The 20,301-nt window shown below is 52.0% G+C and overlaps 1 protein-coding gene across 3 annotated transcripts in view; it reads right to left on the bottom strand.

The window, feature by feature from the left end:
• LOC106503599 (monocyte to macrophage differentiation factor 2) overlaps positions 1–19,889 on the bottom strand; it is a 120,417-nt gene extending 100,528 nt beyond the window's left edge. For all 3 annotated transcript variants that reach the window (XM_018040756.1, XM_018040755.1, XM_018040754.1), the window contains exon 1: positions 19,787–19,889. In XM_018040756.1, the coding sequence (XP_017896245.1) occupies positions 19,787–19,833 (47 nt within the window). In that variant the 5' untranslated portion in view covers positions 19,834–19,889. The remainder of the gene's footprint in view (positions 1–19,786) is intronic.

Genomic DNA, 20,301 nt, shown 5'->3' with positions numbered 1-20,301 from the left:
GGCCAAAGTACTGGAGTTTCAGCTTTAGCATCATTCCTTCCAAAGAAATCCCAGGGCTGATCTCCTTTAGAATGGACTGGTTGGATCTCCTTGCAGTGCAAGGGACTCTCAAGAGTCTTCTCCAACACCACAGTTCGAAAGCATCAATTCTTCGGCACTCAGCTTTCTTCACAGTCCAACTCTCACATCCATACATGACCACTGGAAAAACCATAGCCTTGACTAGACAGACCTTTGTTGGCAAAGCAATGTCTCTGCTTTTGAATATGCTCTCTAGGTTGGTCATAATTTTCCTTCCACGAAGTAAGCGTCTTTTAATTTCATGGCTGCAATCACCATCTGCAATGATTGCCGGGGGCCAGCATGAGGAACCCCGCCCATGGCAAAGGTCATGAGGAAGGAGGCTTGGCATACGCAAAGGCGTGATCAAGCCTCAGGAAACCCCCTGTTCCCGAGCATCTACCCTCAAAACCAGAGTCTGTTTTATGCTCTCACCTACACCTCTGACTTCACGGGGGGTTCTCCCCCATAACCGTTTCTCTTGGAGGAGTAAATGTGCAGCTCCAAGGCAACAAAAATTCCTGGGCGTGACAAGAGTGTTTCAGCTTACGGACTCCTCTGAAGGTTATCTAGCCCGCCTGTATAGGTTCATCTGGCCACATGTGATTGTTTACAGCCTCCCAACCTGAGAGGCACGAGATGTTTTAGACTTACTGAAGGCAAATTCTTTTGGGAAATTGTCAGTATAATGGGTTGGCTAGGAATTATACTGGTGAAGGGTTTTTCACTTGTTGTGCCAATAATTGCTGCTAATTCCCTGCCCTGGGTGTGAAGGGTGTCTCAGGTCAAACCTCTCTGCTGACAGACTAGCTTGTGTGACAGGATTATCCATACTCCTGCCACTAGGCACATGATTGCTTACTACCTCTCAACCATAAACAGCACAGAGAGTTTTGGAGTATTTTGAGAGTCTTAATTAGCATAGGGCTTTTTCTTCTCGTTGAGTCAATGATTGCCGCCAGGCCTCCATATCCTTAGGCACCTGGGAATATATTAATCAATGTATTTGGAATATAGAAAAGGAAATATAGTAGTTTTTAAGGTTAGCAATACCAGACTTTTTGAGTTAATGAATTTTCTCTTTTGTAATAGATCACTGTACTTTGTTATAAATCACTGTGTCCTTGCTATGTAAAAATGTAACTTTATCATTATCTTAAGACTAAATAGATCTTAAGGGGAACATTGGTGAAGGATTTTCATTTGTTGGGCTGATGTTTGCTGCTAAATCTCCATATTCCCTGCCCTTATAATGAATATAACTAACATATAGGAGAAATAAGTATTAACCTTTAAGCATATAGGAGAAATAAGTATTAACCTTTAAGATTAATCATGTTAACCTTGGGTTAAATAAATTCCTTTCTTGATTGTAACTCACTATACCCTCACCCTATAGGACTGTAACTTTATTTGGAGGGTGGTGCCTGGTTTAAGAAAAAACACCCTTGGAAGAAATAAGTTTTTTGGTTATCAGAAAGAAAGGGTCGTAAAATGTCAGCAGGTCTCAAGGCCAGAAGATGATGTAAAATCCCTAAGACCTTTTTACGTGAAGCACCTGATTTTGATAAAGGTCAGGACTGCTGACCCCCGCGTGACTCTGTATTCATCCCTATGTGTAACAAAAGGTATATAAGCAAACCCAAAAATAAAGAAATGGGATCAGTTTCTGGAAAGAGTGATTCCCTCATGTCGTTCTTTCTTGCTCCCCGTTTTTCTGGCTGAATTCCCATCTGGAGCGTGGGTGCTCGCCATGTCTGCTTACTTGCCCCAGGTTTCAAGCCCACGCGAGAAGGAGCCCAAGGAGGGGCACCTTCCGATATTCACATGGCACTGGTGGCCCAACATAGATGGTGCAAATTCCTTGTCTTGGAATTTTATTGGTATCCCACGTAAACCAAGTTATTCAGCCTCTTTTTCTCTGCTAATTTTCTAATCCCTCTCTATCTGTAATTAAATAAGTTATTTCCAAGGACACCGACTCCGTCTCCACCTTCAAATCACCCTGGATCCACCGGGGCTGGACCCCGGCAAATGATTTTGGAGCCCCCCAAAATAAAGTCTGACACTGTTTCCACTGTTTCCCCATCTATTTCCCATGTAGTGATGGGACCAGATGCCATGATCTTAGTTTTCTGAATGTTGAGCTTTAAGCCAACTTTTTCACTCTCCTCCTTCACTTCCATCAAGAGGCTTTTTAGTTCCTCTTCACTTTCTGCCATCAGGGTGGTGTCACCTGCATATCTGAGGTTATTGATATTTCTCCCGGCAACCTTGATGCCAGCTTGTGCTTCTTCCAGCATAAGCACATTCATACTGTCGCACAAACACCATAGCATTCCACCTCCAGAACCTCTCCATCTTCCCAAACTAAGGTTCTGACTGCACGAAACACTAACTCCCCTCCCACCCCCAGCCCCTGGCACGCTGCCTTCTACCTTCTGTCTCTATGATGCTGATGACTCTAAGGACCTCGTGTAAGTGGAATCACACAGGATGTGTCTTTTCCTTTGTTAGCTTATTAGCAGAAGGCAACAGCAGCATTCTGTTCACTACGTTTATAGCAGAATGCCCTCAAGGTTCATCCATGGTACAGCCTGTATCAGAATGCCCTTCCTTTTCAAGGCTAGGTTTCATTTTTTAAATCTCATGTCATAAGACAGTGCCCTGGGACTGAGCAAATACACACTGCAGGCTTTGAGGCCAAGGGGGACATCGGCAAGGAACCCTCCTGTAGCCAGTCGAGTAGCCCTTTTCAGTGAGCTCCGGCAGCCCTGGTCCCTTGGGGGTCCCAAGAAGCCCCCCACTTTTCATCACCAACAGGTCTGAGAATGGGCATGAAATCCAAGCCAGGACAAGAAGACTCGGTTGCAGGGCCGTGGTGCTCCTGGAGGAGTTTGCAGGATGTTCTCCACCCATAAGGGCTGTGAGCTGTCCAGAGAATGAGAGGCCAGCAGAGACAGAGCCCAGGGACGGGCAGAGGCAGCCCGGTCCCCTTGGAGACTCTGGGTCCAGCTGGACCTGAACCTACAACCTTTCCATTTCCGAAGATCAACCTGCTTTCCCTTCTTTTCCCTCCTCCTCTTTCTCCTTCCTCTTCCCTCCCTCCTCGCCCTCCGCCACTTTCTCTCTCTCTCTTAAGCCAGTTCAAACTGAAACTTCTCTTACTTATAACTGAAAGGCCCGAAGTCACCCTCAAAACCCTCCTCACCCAGGCACTCAAGCAGAAACCATACCTACATTTCCAGCATATGTATCGATATCTCAATTATGCATTTGTTCACATACTATGAGCAGATCAAGCCCTCCCCTAAACTATGAGCATCAGAAGGGGAGGGGGCAAGCTTTGCACGGGGTTCATTCTCCTGCCCCAGGCTTGGTCCTCAAACAAGGTTTTCAAGTGAGTCAGTGAACCAACTGGCCAACTGTGGGTGCCCAACCAGTGGACAAGTCAGTCACGCCCACCACACGCCAGACCATGCTGGCCCCTCACGGGACAAAACGGGGGATCTGAATAGCCCCCAACCCACCCCTGCTCCAGGGAGCTTGCAGTCTGGCTGGGGAACAGTGGCCAAAGACACAAGGCCTGCCATGCTGGCCCCTGCCTGAGACGAGGGCTTGGGAGGAACCTGGAAGTGCGGGGGGGCTGTGTCGGGATGGATCTGAGGTGCGAGTCTGCACTGCCAGTGGCGCGGGGTCTCCAGACAACTGTCACTTCCCAGGACCCCCTGCACGTCTGTCAGCTCAGGTCTGCAGGCACAGGGCACTGAGCTGAGACCTGCTGGTGCTGAAAGGACAGCTCCCCGGGGCGCCCAGCCCTGCAGCAAGCACCCCATCCCTGCGGAGCCAGTCCAGCGCTTAACGCACACCCCCTGTACGCAGGTGTACGTACATTTCCTCCAAACAGTCCCACAAGAGTTAATTTCAATGCACCCTGCACCTCACATTCTTGTCTGGCCAGTTACCCCTTGAAATCCCATCACATAGTCATCCATCTGTAGTCCGTTTCTCACACCAGGACGTGAGCTCCAGGAGGTCAGGGAGCTTGTCTTGGAGCTTGTCCTGTGTCCCTCGAAACCTCGCCACGTGTGGTGATTATTGCTGAATTTATGAACAAATGAAACACAGATGCAACTGTGTGGTGCAGCTATGTGTCCACGTCGAGGGCGGGGAACGTGTTCCTGGTTGTCCTCTCCGCAGTCCGCCAACACACGTGGCGCAGACCCACCCTCTCGCCCCTCCATCTCCTGCCCCACCCCCACCTAAAGACTTCAACCCCAGCAGTAATTATTAAAGTCGGGGGGACTTTCCTGGCGGTCCAGTGATTAAGACTCTGCGCTTCTAATGCAGGGGGCACGGGTTCAATCCCTGGTTGGAGAACAAAGATCCCACACGCTGCACAGATGATTGATAGATAAAAAAACAGCTGCAGAATCCCCAGGGCTCCTGCCTTCTGAGTGGTGATATCTGCTCATATGGCAGAGACTCAGGGGCATCCCAACAACCCCAATCCAGATGCCCTCACGCCCCTGATGACTCCTTCAGCTGGACTTTCTGGGAGGAAGGGAAACTTCACCATCGGGCGGAAGAAGGGAGCCCAAGGGCAGAGCCCCCACCCAGGCCTGAAGATCACAGCTTTGCAGCTCAGGTCCCCTGAAAAGCAGGACCTGAGGGTGCAGGGACCTGGTCCCAAGACGAGTCACTCCTGGAGTGACCCTAAGGACTCTGCTTCATTCAGGGTTACTCACTGTCCAGTCTGCGGCCAGAGGGACACACCCCACCCGCTGATACGTGTATGTGCCGGGCCCACACCTCATGCAGTGATGGAGGACCTGAGTCCCGGGGAAGCTGAGTGACCAGCCCAAGAGCCCCCAGTTGGGGAGTGACGGGACCAAGACGGACGACACAACACAAGAGCACTCACTGCATGCCGAACGTGGGCCAAGCACGGGCCAAGGTCAGCATTTAGTCTTCCAAATGTCTCACAACGGGGCCCAATTATTTTGTCCATTTTACAGATGAGGACACTGATGTTCAGAGACTCAATCGACCCTGTGAGATTAGTGCTACTATTATTCCCCATCTCTCAGAAGAGGAAACCAAGGCACACAGAGGCCAAGTAAACGTGCCCAAGATCACAGCCGTGCCCAAGACCACAGCCATTCACTGGAGGGGCTCCCCGAGGCACACACGGGAGGTCTGACGCCAGAAGCCACCACGGTGAAATCCTACTTCCGTTTCTCAAGCACAGTAAGTCCCAAGTTGCAAACTTCCAAAGATTCGAACGTGCTACTACCCAGACATCACTGGGTCTTTCTTTTTTTTCCAAGAAGGTAGATAGAATTTAATCCAGCAAGGAACCAGAGCTGTGCCATTAGCATCAGCGTGCCCCATGTCTCCTACTGCTGGAGACCCTTCAGTTCTGCCATCTCTCACCTCCTCTCCCTTCTCCGGTCAGTAACTCTTCTTGCCTGTTGATCCGATGCCCGCCCCTGTATGCCAGCTGTTGTACTGGACTGCTGGACTTTTCAAGGAACTGTTCTATAACATTTAGAATGTTTTCTTTGTGTGTGTGTGTGTTTATGTATTATCTGTGTGAAAAAGTATTATAAACCTGCAACAGTACACTCCTGTGTTAGTTGGGTACCTAGGCTAACTTTGTCGGACTTACAAACTGGACTCATGAATGCATTCTCGGAACAGACCTCAATCTGCTGGGGACTTGCTGCATTTACTGTGTACCATTCACTCGCGGGTAAAGAGAGGACACACCCCCAAGCTCGTGGGGGAGACAGCCAAGGAAGGAAGTCAAATACAGAACAGGATGGAGGCCGCAAGCAGCAGAGGTGGAGAGCTGAGGCTACGAGAAAGCAGAAACTGTGAGGAGAAGGCAGGGGCACCAACAGAGTCCAGGGTGATGGAGGGAGACGGTGGGAAAGTGGAGAGCAGGGAAAAGCCCTGGAGAGGGGCTGAGGCCTCTGTGGGCACCGGGCCTCCAGCTCCAGGCCCCACGGAGCCCTGAACACACCAAAGTCTGCAACGAGCTCAGACGCTCTGCTGTTTAAGAAGTGACTTCCCTTAGTCAAGGATTCCCTGGTGGCTCAGATGGTAAAGAATCTGCCTGCAATTCCGGAGGCCCAGGTTCGATCCCTGGGTTGGGAAGCTCCTCTGGAGAAGGGACCGGCAACCCACACCAGTATTCTTGTCTGGAGAATTCCACGGACAGAGGGGCCTGTGGGGTACAGTCCATGCAGTCACAAAGAGTTGGACACGACTGAGCAACTAAGACTTTCACTTTCTTTCATTTTCACTTAGTCACAGCAAACCACTGTCCACAGTGACACTGAGAACTAAGCCAGCACTCCAGGGTCAACTCCAGCGGCCCTTCCGCTCATCTGGCTAGGGGTTCCCAGACCCCCGCCCCCCAGGGAGGGGCTGCAGGCGTCTGGGCCTCAGCCGGGAGCTCTGGCGGCTTGGGGATCCTCTGGGCCTCAGCCAGGAGCTCTGGCGGCTTGGGGATCCCTGGAGGGAGGGTTGGCAAAAGCTCAAACTTGAGGTTAGATGGAGCTGGGGTTAGAGCTGGCCGCCCCTCTGCCTGGCCACCGGGCCAGCCTCCCCGGCACCTCATCTGTAACTCGGGGCCAAGGACACTGGTCTGGCAGGACCCGGGATGGGTAAGAATCAAAGCACACAGTACTGGAAGCAGAGCCTGGAATGTGCAAAACACTTGGGAAATGGTGCAGGTCTTTACTGTGGCGGCAATTAACATGGAAAACAATAGAGGCAGAGAGGCAGTCTGGGACACTGGGAATTAATTTACCCAGATCTCGATCCACTTTCTTCTTTTGGCTGTGCTGGGTCTTCACAGTCGCACAGGCTTTCTCTAGCTGCGGCGAGCGAGCGGGGGCTACCTTTGGTTGCGATCCACAGGCTCCTCACCGGGGTGGCTTCCCTCGCCTCGTTGCGGAGCCCGGGCTTTAGCGCTCACGGGCTCCGCAGTTGTGGCTCCCCTACTCGAGAGCGCAGGCTCAACAGCTGTGATGCGCGGGCTTAGCTGCTCTGCCACTGGTGGGATCTTTCCAGACCAGGGAATCCACACCTCCCGCACTGGCAGGTGGATTCTCACCCAGGGAGCCCCCAGGGAAGCCCCCAACCCACACGTCCTCTTGCACCCACCTGGCCACGCCCCTGATCTTGTCTCTGCTGGTCAAGGGCGCTGGGTTGAGGAACCCGAGGCTCCCTCTGCTCAGTGGGAAGGATGATTTTGAATTCCGTGGTCGATTAGTGATGTCTGTCCTGGGCACAAGGGAAGGAGGGCAGTCGGGGCTCTACTGTCCTACTCTAGCAATCCTATCAGGACGTGAGAGCTGGACCATAAAAAAAGCTGAAAAAAAAGTGAAGTCGCTCAGTCGTGTCCGACTCTCTGCGACCCGTGGACGGTAGCCCACCAAATTCCTCCGTCCATGGGATTCTCCAGGCAAGAATACTGGAGTGGATTGCCATTTCCTTCTCCAGGGGATCTTCCCGACCCAGGGATTGAACCCAGGTCTCCCACACTGCAGGCAGATGCTTTAACCTCTGCGCCACCAGGGAAGCCCATAAAAAAGGCTGAGTGCCAAAGAATTGATGCTTTTGAACTGTGATGTTGGAGAAGACTCTTGAGAGTCCCTCCGACTGCAAGGAGATCAAATGAGTCAATCCTAAAGGAAATCAACCCATTCATTGGAAAGACTGATGTTGAAGCTTAAAGTCCAATACTTTGGTCACCTGATGCAAAGAGCCAACTCACTGGAAAAGACCCTGATGCTGGAAAAGACTGAAGGCGGGAGAAGAAGGGGACGACAGAGGATGACATGATTGGATGGCATCACTGACTCGATGGACACGAACTTGAGCAAAGTGTGGGAGATGAAGGACATGAAGCCTGGGGGCTGCAGACCATGGGGTTGCAAAGAGTCGGACACGACTCAGAGACTGAGCAGTAACGAGAACCCCGTGAGAGCTGCACGCAGGCAGCACCACCCTGAAACAGGAGGGCCTCTGTCCCTAACCCTGTCCTTTAGATCTGTGCTTCTCCAACTTTCATGCACACCCCATCACTGAAGGACCCTATGACAGTGAAGAGTCGGATTCCACAGGCCTGCAGCGGGTTTCTAACGAGTGCTAGCTGACACCAAGGCAATGGATCTCTGGAGTGTGCTGCAGGCCAGGGTTAAGGGGGCCCTGCTCACACAAACACAGGCTGCTCTGTTAACGAGACGTCGAGCACCTTGGTCACGGGGGATCCGGCGCTCGTGGTCAGCAGTGTGAGCTCTGACCCTGGACGTCCGCTTTGTGAACAATACTGGCAGGCCCCAGACAAGTCCGCAGTCACATCTCCTGTCCTGTGTCCTCTGAGCAACACATGGGTACAGATCCATACAATGGAGTGTCATTCAGCCTTCAAAAGGGAGATATACAATGAGACACCACCTCACACCAGTCAGAACTGCTACCATAAGAGTCTGCAAATGACAGGGACTTCACTGGTGGTCCAGTGGCTAAGACTCCGAGCTCCCAATGCAGGGGGCCCGGGTTTGATCCCTGGTGAGGGAGCTAGGTCCCACATGCTGCAACTAAGACCTAGCACAGCTAAATAAAATAAACATTGCTGAAACGGCAAAGTTTACATTATGCATATTTTACCACAATTACAAAAAACGATTACATCCAAATGCCGTGGAGCTTTGTGGATGACGCCACGTGTGGCACTGGGAACAAGAAGGATGTGAGCAGCAGAAAGACCTGGGTAAGAGAAAGACAAACTCCAGTCGGCCCTCCCCACCAGAGGTTACACATCTCAGGGATCCACCAACCGCAGGTGGAAACCACTAGCGACCGGCAGCTGGCTCAATCTACAGATGCGGAACACAAGGATACAGAGGCGCATCCGCTCCACAGACTCTGGGAGTCGAGGGAGTCCTGGAACTAACCCCTCACCCAGGGGGGTACCGAGGGAGGACCTCGATTCATCCTCGAAAGCCTTCCTCTCAAGGCAACAATCTCCAGCATCCAGTTTGTCTCTCTTCCCGTTTCGGTTCCAGGTTTCAAAGACACTCGTGAATTGCCCTGGAATTCCCAGTAGGTGCGCGTGGCAGCTGAAGGACACATGAAATACTAATACATTTGTGTCAGTCCTGAACTTCTACACGTGCAGGACTAGAGGCACCTTGCATAAGACAGAAGTCCTGTTCTTTCTTTAATGGAAGTATAGTTGATTTAGAACGTTGTGCCAATCTCTGCTGTACAGCAAAGTGATTTGGTTTTACATATATTAATATTCACATTATTTTTTAATATTCCTTTCTGGACTTCCCTGGTGAGCCAGTGGTTAAGAATCCACCTGCCAAGGCAGGGGACGGGTTCGATCCCGGTCTGTGCAGCTTGCTTCCCCGCGCCATGGGGCAGCTGAGCCCGTGGGCCACAACTCCTGAGCCTGAGCTCCAGAGCCCGTGAGAAGCCCCCTCGAACTGCAACTAGAGAGGAGCCCCTGCTTGCCACAAATACAGACAGCCCACATGCAGCAATGAAGACTCAGCACTGCCAAAACATACAGATAAAATATTCTTTTCCATGATGGTTTAGGGGCTTCCCTGTGGCTCAGCTGGTAAAGAATCCGCCTGCAGTGCAGGAGACCCCGGTTCGATCCCTGGGTTGGGAAGATCCCCTGGAGAAGGGAAAGACTACCCACTCCAGTATTCTGGCCTGGAGACTTCCATGGACTGTACAGTCCGTGGGGTCACAAAGAGTCGGACACAACTGAGCGACTTTCACTCACATTCACACGGTGGTTTATCCCTGGACCCTGGACAGTTCCTGTGCTACACAACAGGACCGTTCCATCCATTCTCTGTATGACAGTTGGCGTCCACCAACCCCAAATTCTCAGTCCACTCCTCTCCTTCCTCCTCCCCTTGGCAACCATAAGCCTGATCCCCACCTAGACCTTATGTTGGCAACGAGCTGGACGTTGGACTTGAGGCGTGAGCAATTTCATTTCCATAAGATGGGTTTCAATTACATTTTCCAAAAACTCAAATAAAATATCTCAGCTTTAACTTAAATACTGCTTGACGTTAAAATGTTATACTCACCCATCTTAATTGAATTTTGCCTTTTCAATTTAATAGGAATTTTTGAATACTTTAGAATTAAGAGTCACATAAACGGTTTCAGTTTCTGACATTTGCTTTAATTTACATTTGTGGAGTCTTTTAATTACATTTTCCACTTGAACCTTGTAGGCCAGTGCTCTCCCAGAGGAATTTCTGCAGTGATGGAAATGTTAAATGTCTGTGTTCTCCCGTAGAGCGGCTGCTGGCCCCTTGTGACAATGGAGCAAACGTTTGAAGTGTGGCTGGAACTAGCTTGTTCGTTTTGTTTTACCTTAATGAATTTAGATGTACTTTTTGGTTTTGGCCACAGAGTATGTCGGGTCTTAGTTTGATCTGGTGCCCCATGCACTGGGAGCATGGAGTTTTAACCAATGGACGGCCAGGGAAGTCCCAAAATTTACTTTTAAATAAGCCACATGTGGCTAGGCCTACAGCCCTGAACAGAGCACCTTTAGATTACCACTGTTACCAAAACCCAAAAACAAGTGAAAATCTTGACTATAAAAACGATTCTGCTGTGATAGTCAATAAAAATAAATCATATGACATTAATAATAAACTGCATCTGTCTTCATTACTCATCCAAGCAAGGCTGCCCAGCAACAAATGTCAAAGACGTGTGTAAAAGTTAACTACGTTCCGCTGTCTTTCTACGTATTTCCTTGGCCATGCCCCATGGGATCTTAGCTCCCAGACCAAGGATCAAACCTGTGCCCCCTTCACTGGGAGCATGGAGTCTTAGCCCTGGGCCACCAGGGAAGCCCCACCTTAAGCTGTCTTTGAAACCATCCAGTCTTCAATCATATGGAGGCCGCCGTTTTACAGTGTTCAGTTCTGTCTCTATAGAAGCACAGCTGTCGAAAGGACAGAACCCATTTTGTCGAGAAGCTTGTCAGCTTGACTTTTAACTTGAGATTATCCAGACGTAGAGCAAGCGGGCTTCACGGGGACACTGCTTCGGCCCCACAGCGCTGGGGGCGGGCCCGTCAGTGAATGAATGAAGGAGGCCGATGATGGTGTGTTCCGGGAGCCCTGCCAGGCCCGGCCAGGGTGTGGGCAGTGGGGAGGACTAATTCCCTGCATCCGGCAGGGAGCAGATGATCCTATAACATGCCGCGTGTGAGACTCTCACCCTGCAGCCGCTGGTGACAGTGACTGCTGTCAGCCCCCAGGTCTGCACAGGAGGCAGAAAGGCAGAGCAGAGGCCAGGCGAACCCAGGTGTGAATCCTACCGACTGCGCTACGACCCCTGGGCAAAGCAGGCAGGAATGAAAACTGCAGCCACTCCCAGCACGGCCAAGGGTCAGAGGAGATGATGTACAGAAACCGAGGGTCGGGACTTCCCTGGTGCTCCCAACGCAGGGGGCCTGGGTTCGACCCCTGGTCAGGGAACTAGATTCCACTTGCCGCAACAAGGAGTTAAGGAGTTCGCATGCTGCAACTGAAAAGGTGCTGCTTACCGCAACTAAGGTCAAAGATTTTGAGTGCCGCAACTAACACCTGGGGCAGGTGGTCCGGTGGGTAAGAGTCAGCCTGCCACTGCGGGGGATCCGGGTTCGATCTCTGGGCTGGAAAGATTTCACACGCACTGCAGCTACTAGGCCCTCGGGCCCCAACGGCTGAAGCCCTTGGGCCTAGAGCCCGTGCTCCACAGCAAGAGAAGCCCCTGCTCAACGCAACCAAGAAAGCCCGCTCGCAGCAGTTAAGACCCAGTGCAGTTGAAAATAAAGAAATACATTTAAAAAAATAAACTTGGTGCAGCCAAGTAAATAATTTTTAAGTATGGGTCACCTCCCTCTACTCCATGAAGCCCTGTCCCCAGGTTAGTCCAGCAAGACAGACGCAACCATGAACCTCACCTCCCCACCCACCCTTTCTCCATCCACCCGGCCACCTGCTGAAGTCAGAGAAAGCTTCGCCAAGATGGAAGGGTTTCTCTGACAGCCCCTGGATCTTCAGGAACTTGCTTTGTACAAACTGCCTCCAAGCTTCTCTGGAAAGAGACACCCCGGATCAGAGTCACCATGACAAACAGCCATGCTCCGAAGCACCACCTGTAGGCCAGGCACCTCGCCAGCTGCTTCACGCACCTCATCTTAATCGCCTTAAGGACCGCCAAGGTTTAGGGAAACTGTGACCTCCAGAAATCGGAGTCCCGGCTGAAGCAGGACAAAGCAGCTTTGAAGGGACTTCAGGCAGCAAGACAGGACTAAACCTACAGAAGGCCTCCCAGGGCCAGCACAAGAGTCAGCACCCCCTCCTGTCAACCTCCCTTGCAAAGGGGAAAGCGGGGCTCAGGGAAAAGCCCCCTGCCCGTGAGAAGGAGCAGAGAGGAGGGCAGGGTCACAGCACCGGCCCCAGGCTCCTCCTCCTTCCCCAGGAAGCTGCCATGGAAGGAGTGAGAACCCATCTCGGAGCTTAGGAGCAACTCCAAACACCACGGCAGGACCTGCGCTGAGAAGGGGGTGGGGGTCCCCAGCCTGGTCACTGTCGTCTTGGCAGCCGGCGATCCTCACATGGACCTGGTGACCAGGGCAACACCCTGAATGGACAAAGGATGGAGCGTGCGCTGCAGAGACGCTCCCGCAGCGTGACTGCCCAGAAGCAGAACCCAGAAAACAACCTGCATGTCCAACAGAGGGAAAAAGTGAAATAAAACAGGGTGTGATGGCGAGTTGGGACACACGCAAAAGCCCATGTCGAACTGCGGCTGCAAGCAGTTAGGAAAGAGGAAGGAGAAGGGAGTATAGCAAGTCAATTTTTACCAATCAGGGGTGCTAGCTGCAAGGTATCCACAGGAGAAAAAGACTAGAGGAAAAATCAACACATTTAAAAGCGATGATCTCGGGACCATGGGATTGAGGGTCTGCTGCTTTTTTATACCTACTTCCCAGGATTTAAAAACTTTTCTCCAAGGAGCATGAGCTACCTCTATAACCACATTGCTATTTTATAATGACCCCCCCCCCCAAGTTAAGGTCACACTGCATTAAGCCAAAGAGGACACTGGTGTCTGCACAGCTTGATTCAATCATCTAAAGTCACACAGCCAGGATCCACGCAACAGATCTTGACTGGTCACTACTCAGGTGCCAGGTGTTGTTCTGGGCACAGACAGACAGATGGGACTTCACTCCCCAGTCTCCCTGCAGTGAGGTGTGGCCTCATGGGGCTCGCCCAGGAAATGTGAGACCTTGTTGCCTTCCAGGACACATAGAACCAAATTTATTTTTATTCTCAAGACCCTGGACTTCCCTGGTGGTCCAACAATTAAGAATCCACCTGCCAATGCAGGGGTCACAGGTTTGAACCCTGGTCTGGGAAGATCTCACCAGCTGTGGAGCAACTAAGCCGACACACTGCAATTGCTGAGCCCTAGAACCCATGCCCTACAAGGGAAGCCATCACGATGAGAGGCCCGTACACTACCAGAGAGAAGCCCCCGCTTGGCAACGAAGACCAGCACAGCCAAAAATAAATCAAAATATGTTTCAAAGAATTACAAACACCCAGAAGCACCCTGTGTACCTTTCCTTCCCTCCCTTAGAGGTGACCACTAACCTGACCTTGTAATCACCACTTTCTCACTTTCTGCATACCGTTCTCTGCATTCCTAAACCACACAGCTGGTGTGCAGGGCTTTGTGTGTTACACGATTGGAGTCGTGCTTTCTTCCGTGTTTTACTATCATTCAACACATCCGTGCGTTCTAGCCATACACTCTTTGCAACTGGAGTTTGTTTTCATTGCAGGATTACTATTCCACTATATAAGGACACCCTGTTCAATCAGCGTGGACCTCTGGGCTGCCTCCAGGTCTTGCTTATCATGAACAATGCTGCTGAGAAGTTTCTGGGCCATCTTCCCCTGGTGCACACGCGTGCAGAGTTTCTCTAGGGCAGACACCCAGACAAAAATGGCTGTGCCCAGGTTCACATGATAATTTGTTTTCCAAAGCAATTATAATAGTTTTGTCAGACTTCCAACATACTGGATACAAGCACGGCATCCCGAGGACTCTTACTTTGCATTTCCTTGCGCTAACACAAGTGAGCAGTTTTCACATGCTTGCCGCTCATCTGTGTTCTCCCTTCCAGAAATGACTCTTTTCCCATTTTGTACTGGGTTGTCTTTTCCTTATTGCAATTCTTTATAGATTCTGGATATTAAACTTTTTTGGTCATGCTGTGTGGCTTGTGGGATTTTAGCTCCCCAAACAGGAATTGAACCCAGGCCACAACAGTGAAAGCGTATAGTCTTACCCACTGGCGGTGGCGGTGGTTTTAGTCGCTAACACGTGTTTGACTCTTTTGCGAGCCCGTGGACAGTGGCCCGCCAGGTTCCTCTGTCCACGGACTTTCCCAGGCAAGAATATTGGAGTGTGTTGTCATTTCTTTCTCCAGGGGACCTTTTTGACCTACGATCAAACCCAAGTCTCCTGTGTCTCCTGCACTGGAGCCACCAGGGGAAGCCCCTGAACCACTGGACCACCATGGAATTCCGGATTCTGGGTATGAATTACTTGTTGGTTAAACGTGCTGCTAAGTCCTCCAAGTTTGTGGCTTGTCTTCTCTTGTTTTCTTGGCATTTTTTTATTTTTGGCGAATAAACATGTAAAATTTTCTACTGTAGTTGAGTTTATCAACCTTTTATAGTTTGGACATCTCTGTGCTTCAGAAATCTCTACCTAGCATGAGGGCCAAAAGATATTGTTTTAAGTTTTCAAAAGGTCTCCAATTTTAAAAAACAATTTCACTTGTAAATGTTTTTTCATGCTTAAAGGCAAATGCATTCAGTTCCTTTCCATGCAGAACATCCAGTATCTTACATGCTTGTTCTTTCTTTTGCAAATCAAGTTTGGGACAACCTTTGAGGGCCCACTCATCCTCCACAGAGGGCCACCTCGTACCATGTTCTGGTCAGTGTCTTCTGAAGGAGAGAAAGGAATATTCTTGCTGACCTACAGATTAGTCCAAGTGACGTGTGCTAGAAAAGGTAATGGCTACTGTTTGTCCACTTGTGGTCAAGCTCACAGTACGGTCGTTATCCAGGTGAACCAACAGATGCCTACAGAAGCCATTCAGATACACCATAGCAGGTAGGGAGCCACAGGAGAAGAAGGGGAGAGACGTGCTGGTCTAGGGTGAAGTCACGAGACTGCTGGCTCAAAAAAACAGGAAAAATGGAAGTGCAGAAAGCCTCCAAAAAATCCACCAGCCGCTAGAAGATTTTTCTTCACAAACGACACCAGCTCCTCCGCTTTGCTGCTGGCCTGCAGCTTCCCTGGCGGCTCGGTCAGTAAAGTCCACCCACAACACAGGAGACCCAGGTTCGATCCCTGGGTCGGGAAGATACCCCGGCAATGGAAATGGCAACCACTCCGGCATTCTTGCCTGGAAAATTCCATGGACAGAGGAGCCTGGTGGGCTACAGTCTATGGGGCCACAAAGAGTCCGACACAGCTAAGTGACTTTCTTTCTTCTCTCTGTGCAGGCATCCGCTGTTCTTTCGGATCTGCAGCTGCTCCTTGGCTTTCTCCTGTGCCCTTCTCTACCCACTGCCAGTCCACTTCGATGGACCTAGTATGGTTCACAAGCTAAAGGGAAGAAACTCACCTCCCAAAGCCGTCGCAGCCAACTTTCCCACCTTCTGGAATATGAAACTATCCAGGTGGTGTTCAGTCGCTCAGTCGTGTCCGACCCTTTGCGACCCCATGGACCGCAGCACACCAGGCTTCCCTGTCCTTCACCAAATGACATCAATTAACAGCTGGGATGCCACGCTCTACATTTTTGGCTGAAGGTTCAGATTCCTGCCTAAACAGCATTTGCCACCATGGCTGCTTTTTAGCGAGTTCTGCAAGGTCCAGGGACTCAAAATTTTCCTCACAGTTCCCCTGACCGGCTGCCGCCATTCCGTCGAGCTCATCTCGCGATGACACCTGCCTCGACTCCGAGAAGGCAGGCGCGCGGCGGAGCGCAGGCGCGAGCTGGGTTGCCGCACGTAGGGTAGACGTGGCCACCCCCACTGCGAGACGGAAAGGACCAGGCAGGGCTGGGGCGTCCACTCCTCTTCCGCCCGCACCCAAGTCCGCCTGGAAAATCCCCTGGACGGAGGAGCGTGGTAGGCTACAGTCCATGGGGTCGCAAAGAGTCGGGCACGACTGAGCGACTTCACTTTCACTTTTCACTTTCATGCATTGGAGAAGGAAATGGCAACCCACTCCAGTGTTCTTGCCTGGAGAATCCCAGGGACGGGGGAGCCTGGTGGGCTGCCGTCTCTGGGGTCGCACAGAGCCGGACACGACTGAAGTGACTTAGCAGCATTAGCATACCGTCATTGCAGCACGAAAACTTCTGTTTTCGGCATGTGGGATCTAGTCCCTGACCAGCAATGGAACCTCCGTCCCCTGCATTGGGAGTGCAGAGTCTCAGCTCGGGCCACCAGGGAAATCCTCCACTTGTTAATCTGTAACCCATCTACGAATGCTTTTTCTGTAAGGTGTGAGGTAGGGCTCCAGTTTTCTTGCTTCCATCTGATTAACTGTCTCAGTACCATTGATTCACTAAACCATCCCTGCCTGGTCAGCAATGCCGCCTCTGTCAAAAGCCAAATGTCTTTATATGCACGAATCTGTTTCTGAGCTCTCTATTCTGTTGCATTGGCCAATTCGCTGAGCTCTGCGCCCCGTCTTTAATTCCTATAGCTCTGCAATAAGTGTGTTCCTGGATGTAGATAAGTCATTCAAGGACTTGAGGTTAGAACCTTAAAGATAACTGGTCCAATCAGCCACTGAGAAACAGAGGCTCAGAGAAGGAAAGCATCTTTTGCACTGCATTTAACTAAAAGCACTGTTAAGAACTGGATGTTTGTGTTCCCACCTACGAAAAAAATTCACATGTTGAAATCCAACCCCCCATGTGATGGCATTTGGAAGTAGAACACTTGAGACGTGATTAGATCACGATGGTGGAGCCTTCATGAATGGAATTAGTGCCGTTATCTGAAGAGGCCAAAGAGCTGACCCGGTGTCTTTCTAACATATGAAGAGATCAGTAGTCTGAAACTTGAAAGAGGGCCTTCACCAGACCCAGACCATGCTGGCACCATGACCTCAGACCTCCAGCCTGTAGAACTGTGAGGAATAATTTTCTGCTGTTTATAAGGCACCCAGTCTATGGTACTTTATTATGGTAGCCTAAATGGATTAACATCCATATCTCACCCTGGAGGATGGTCTTGTCCTGTCCAATATGGCAGTCACTGACCACCTGTGTGTCGTTACTGAGCACTTGAATAATTTGTTTATATTGATTACGTATTGAACGTCCTTTAGATAGAGTTAACTAAAATATATTCTCATAATTAACTTCACCTGTTTCTTTTTACCTTTTTATGACACTGAGTTGGGACATAAGCCACACATTAAATTGAATGCCCACTCATTCTAACATGTATACTATCATGTAAGAATTGAATCGTCAGTCTATGTCTGACGCAGGATACAGCATGCTTGGGGCTGGTGCATGGGGATGACCCACAGAGATGTTATGGGGAGGGAGGTGGGAGGGGGGTTCATGTTTGGGAACGCATGTAAGAATTAAAGATTTTAAAATTAAAAAAATAAAAAACTAAAAATCAACCTAAAAAAATAAATAAATAAATTGAATGCCCACTAGGAAATTTAAAACTTCCTCTACGACTTGTACGGTATCTCTACTGGAGAGAACTCACTTATACTACTGAATCCACTCAATCACAAAGCCTTGATTACGGCCCTAATACGTGGACTGGACGGTAAAAAGGGCCGCACCAGGAGGAAAAGAACAGAAACAATCGATGCACTCCGTCTCCTCACTGGGCTCATTACCCGGAGAAGAGTCATCAGTCGCAGCAGGAAAGAAAGGGCTCACGGTCCAGCCCTCAGCCCAGCTGGAGCTCTATTCCAGTAAGGGAGCGGGCAGCACCAGTGCCTAAATCTAGCCATCATTTACACCAACCCCCCTGTCTTATAGATTAACCAGCAGAGGTCCAGAGGGGTTGAGACACCTACCCAAGATCACACAGCAGGTATGGGACAGAGCTCCTTCCCCCAGTGTCTGCATGTGTAGCCTCCAGTCCTGGGCATTCCCCTTCCCTTTGAGTGAACACTCCACCAACTTAGATCTCACACAAGCACACCGGACCCTTGAGAAAAGCCTAAGAAAGTCCGAGTGTCCACACCAGAGGAGACCTCACAGATCTGTGCAGCCAGCCCCTCCCACCTTCGTCCCAAGAGAAACTCCACAGGAATTTCCACTGGTATCCCCTTCCCAGGGGGACTCCCCAACTTTATGAAGGAGACAGAACACGTCTCCCTCCAGGGGAAACCGAGATGAGACCGAGGGGGAAAGGACCCACTCTCCCTGCCCCCAGCCCTGCTCAGGCCGGCCTCTGGGGCCAAGCTGTGCTCCCTCTGATGGGAACTTGCAGAGACGTGGTGGGACCAGGGCCCTCAACGACTGCTGGGAGACAATGAGCCGTGTTGTGCCACAGCAAAAAAGACGCCCACCCAGCTCAACTCACCGCCTGGCCCCTCCACCCCTGTAGGCGGGAGGCGTGGGGGGAGGGCAGGGGCAGGGCAGGGCAAGTGTCCTCTCCCACATCAGGCTCCCCCCAGGGCAGGAGGCAGAAGCCAGGGCTGCATGCCCAGAGTGGCCTGTCCTCCCCGAGACCCCTGCGGGCCAAGGGCCAACCCTAGAAAAGGGTTTTCATCCACCTTGCAGGCAAGCCCACGCTCCCAAAATCTTAGGGCCATTTAATATTCCCTCCCCTCCCCCAGCCCCTTAATTGGGAATCTGAGCCACAGGACCTTGGCTTCCACTCAGCAATCTGAAATCACCACTTTAGAAGAGGAAACCAAGGCCCAGGAGGGGCCACGGATTTCATGTTATGAAAAGGCCAAGACGCACAGGTCCTGGCCCTGAGCCTCAGTTTACCCACCCTAAAAGAGCACTTACCCATTCGTCCTGCTTGCTGTGAGGGCGGTCAGGGGTGGTGAGAGGACAGGGCCAGTCAGGGGGAACAGGGGTGGCCAAGGAGGACAGGGTGATGGGGGGGGGGACAGGGGTGGCTGGGGGGATGGGGCGGCGCGGGGACAGCGTGGTCAGGGGGGACAGGGGAGGTGCTAGCCAACGCCTTTTATCATTAACAAAAGCTCCAGGTAGCGACTGAGCCCGTACAAAGTGCTTTCAGGGGATCCTCTCACTTAACCATCGCGAGGGGGGGCCCCAAGGGTGGCGGCGCTCGTTATCCCCGCCTTGCAGAACTGAAAATCAAGGTTCCGAGAGGTGAAGCGACTGGCCCCAGGGCACCCCGCTAAGTGTGTCTGAGGCGCTGGGAACCCGCGCGCCTCCCGGGTCCAGGGCGCAGAGCTCACAAAGACCGCGACGTCTCGCGTCCGGGTTCTTCCGGCCCAGGGACAGGGTCCATTGGTCACCCCGAATTCTCTGGGAGTCGTGGGGGCGGGGGGCGCGCTGGCCGTGCGAGTAGCCGGACCCGCGCCCCCGCGCCCGCGCCCCCCCGCCACTCACCTCGCGTACTTGGTTTTCTGAAAATCCAGGAGCCGCGGGGCGAACATCGCGGCGGTTCCATCGGCCTCCAGCCGGGGGCTCCCAACTCGGAGAGGCCGCGGGGCGGGAGCAGCAGGTCGGCGGGCGGGGGGCGGGGGCGGCCGGGGGCGGCTGGGGGCGCGCGGAGCCGAGCTGGAGCTGAGCCGGGAGCCGCCGACGCCAAATCCGAGCAGATGGTGGCGGGCGGGGCGGGGGGGCTCCGGGCCAATCGCCTGAGTCCCCGCGGCCCCGGCCCCCTCCCCGCGCGGGGCGGACCCCTCCCGGCCTTGCTAGGGGGCGGGGGCCCTGGAGGAGGGGTGGGGGCTCCGGGGGGAGCTTCCGAATGCAGCCCCTTCCCCCTCATTCCCCGGGCCCCCTCCTCCCGTAGTTCTTCCAGCCAGAAGACGGCCTGTTAGACGGAGCCACGCTGCCCTCGCCTTACTGTTCCCCACCCTGCGCCCTCCACCCCGCCGGGGCTGGGCTGCAAGGCGTGGGGA

This window comes from Capra hircus, chromosome 25, assembly GCF_001704415.2.
Source record: "Capra hircus breed San Clemente chromosome 25, ASM170441v1, whole genome shotgun sequence".
In the NCBI taxonomy this organism is placed as follows: Eukaryota; Metazoa; Chordata; class Mammalia; order Artiodactyla; family Bovidae; genus Capra; species Capra hircus.
This window is presented reverse-complemented; position numbering and strand designations above follow the sequence as displayed.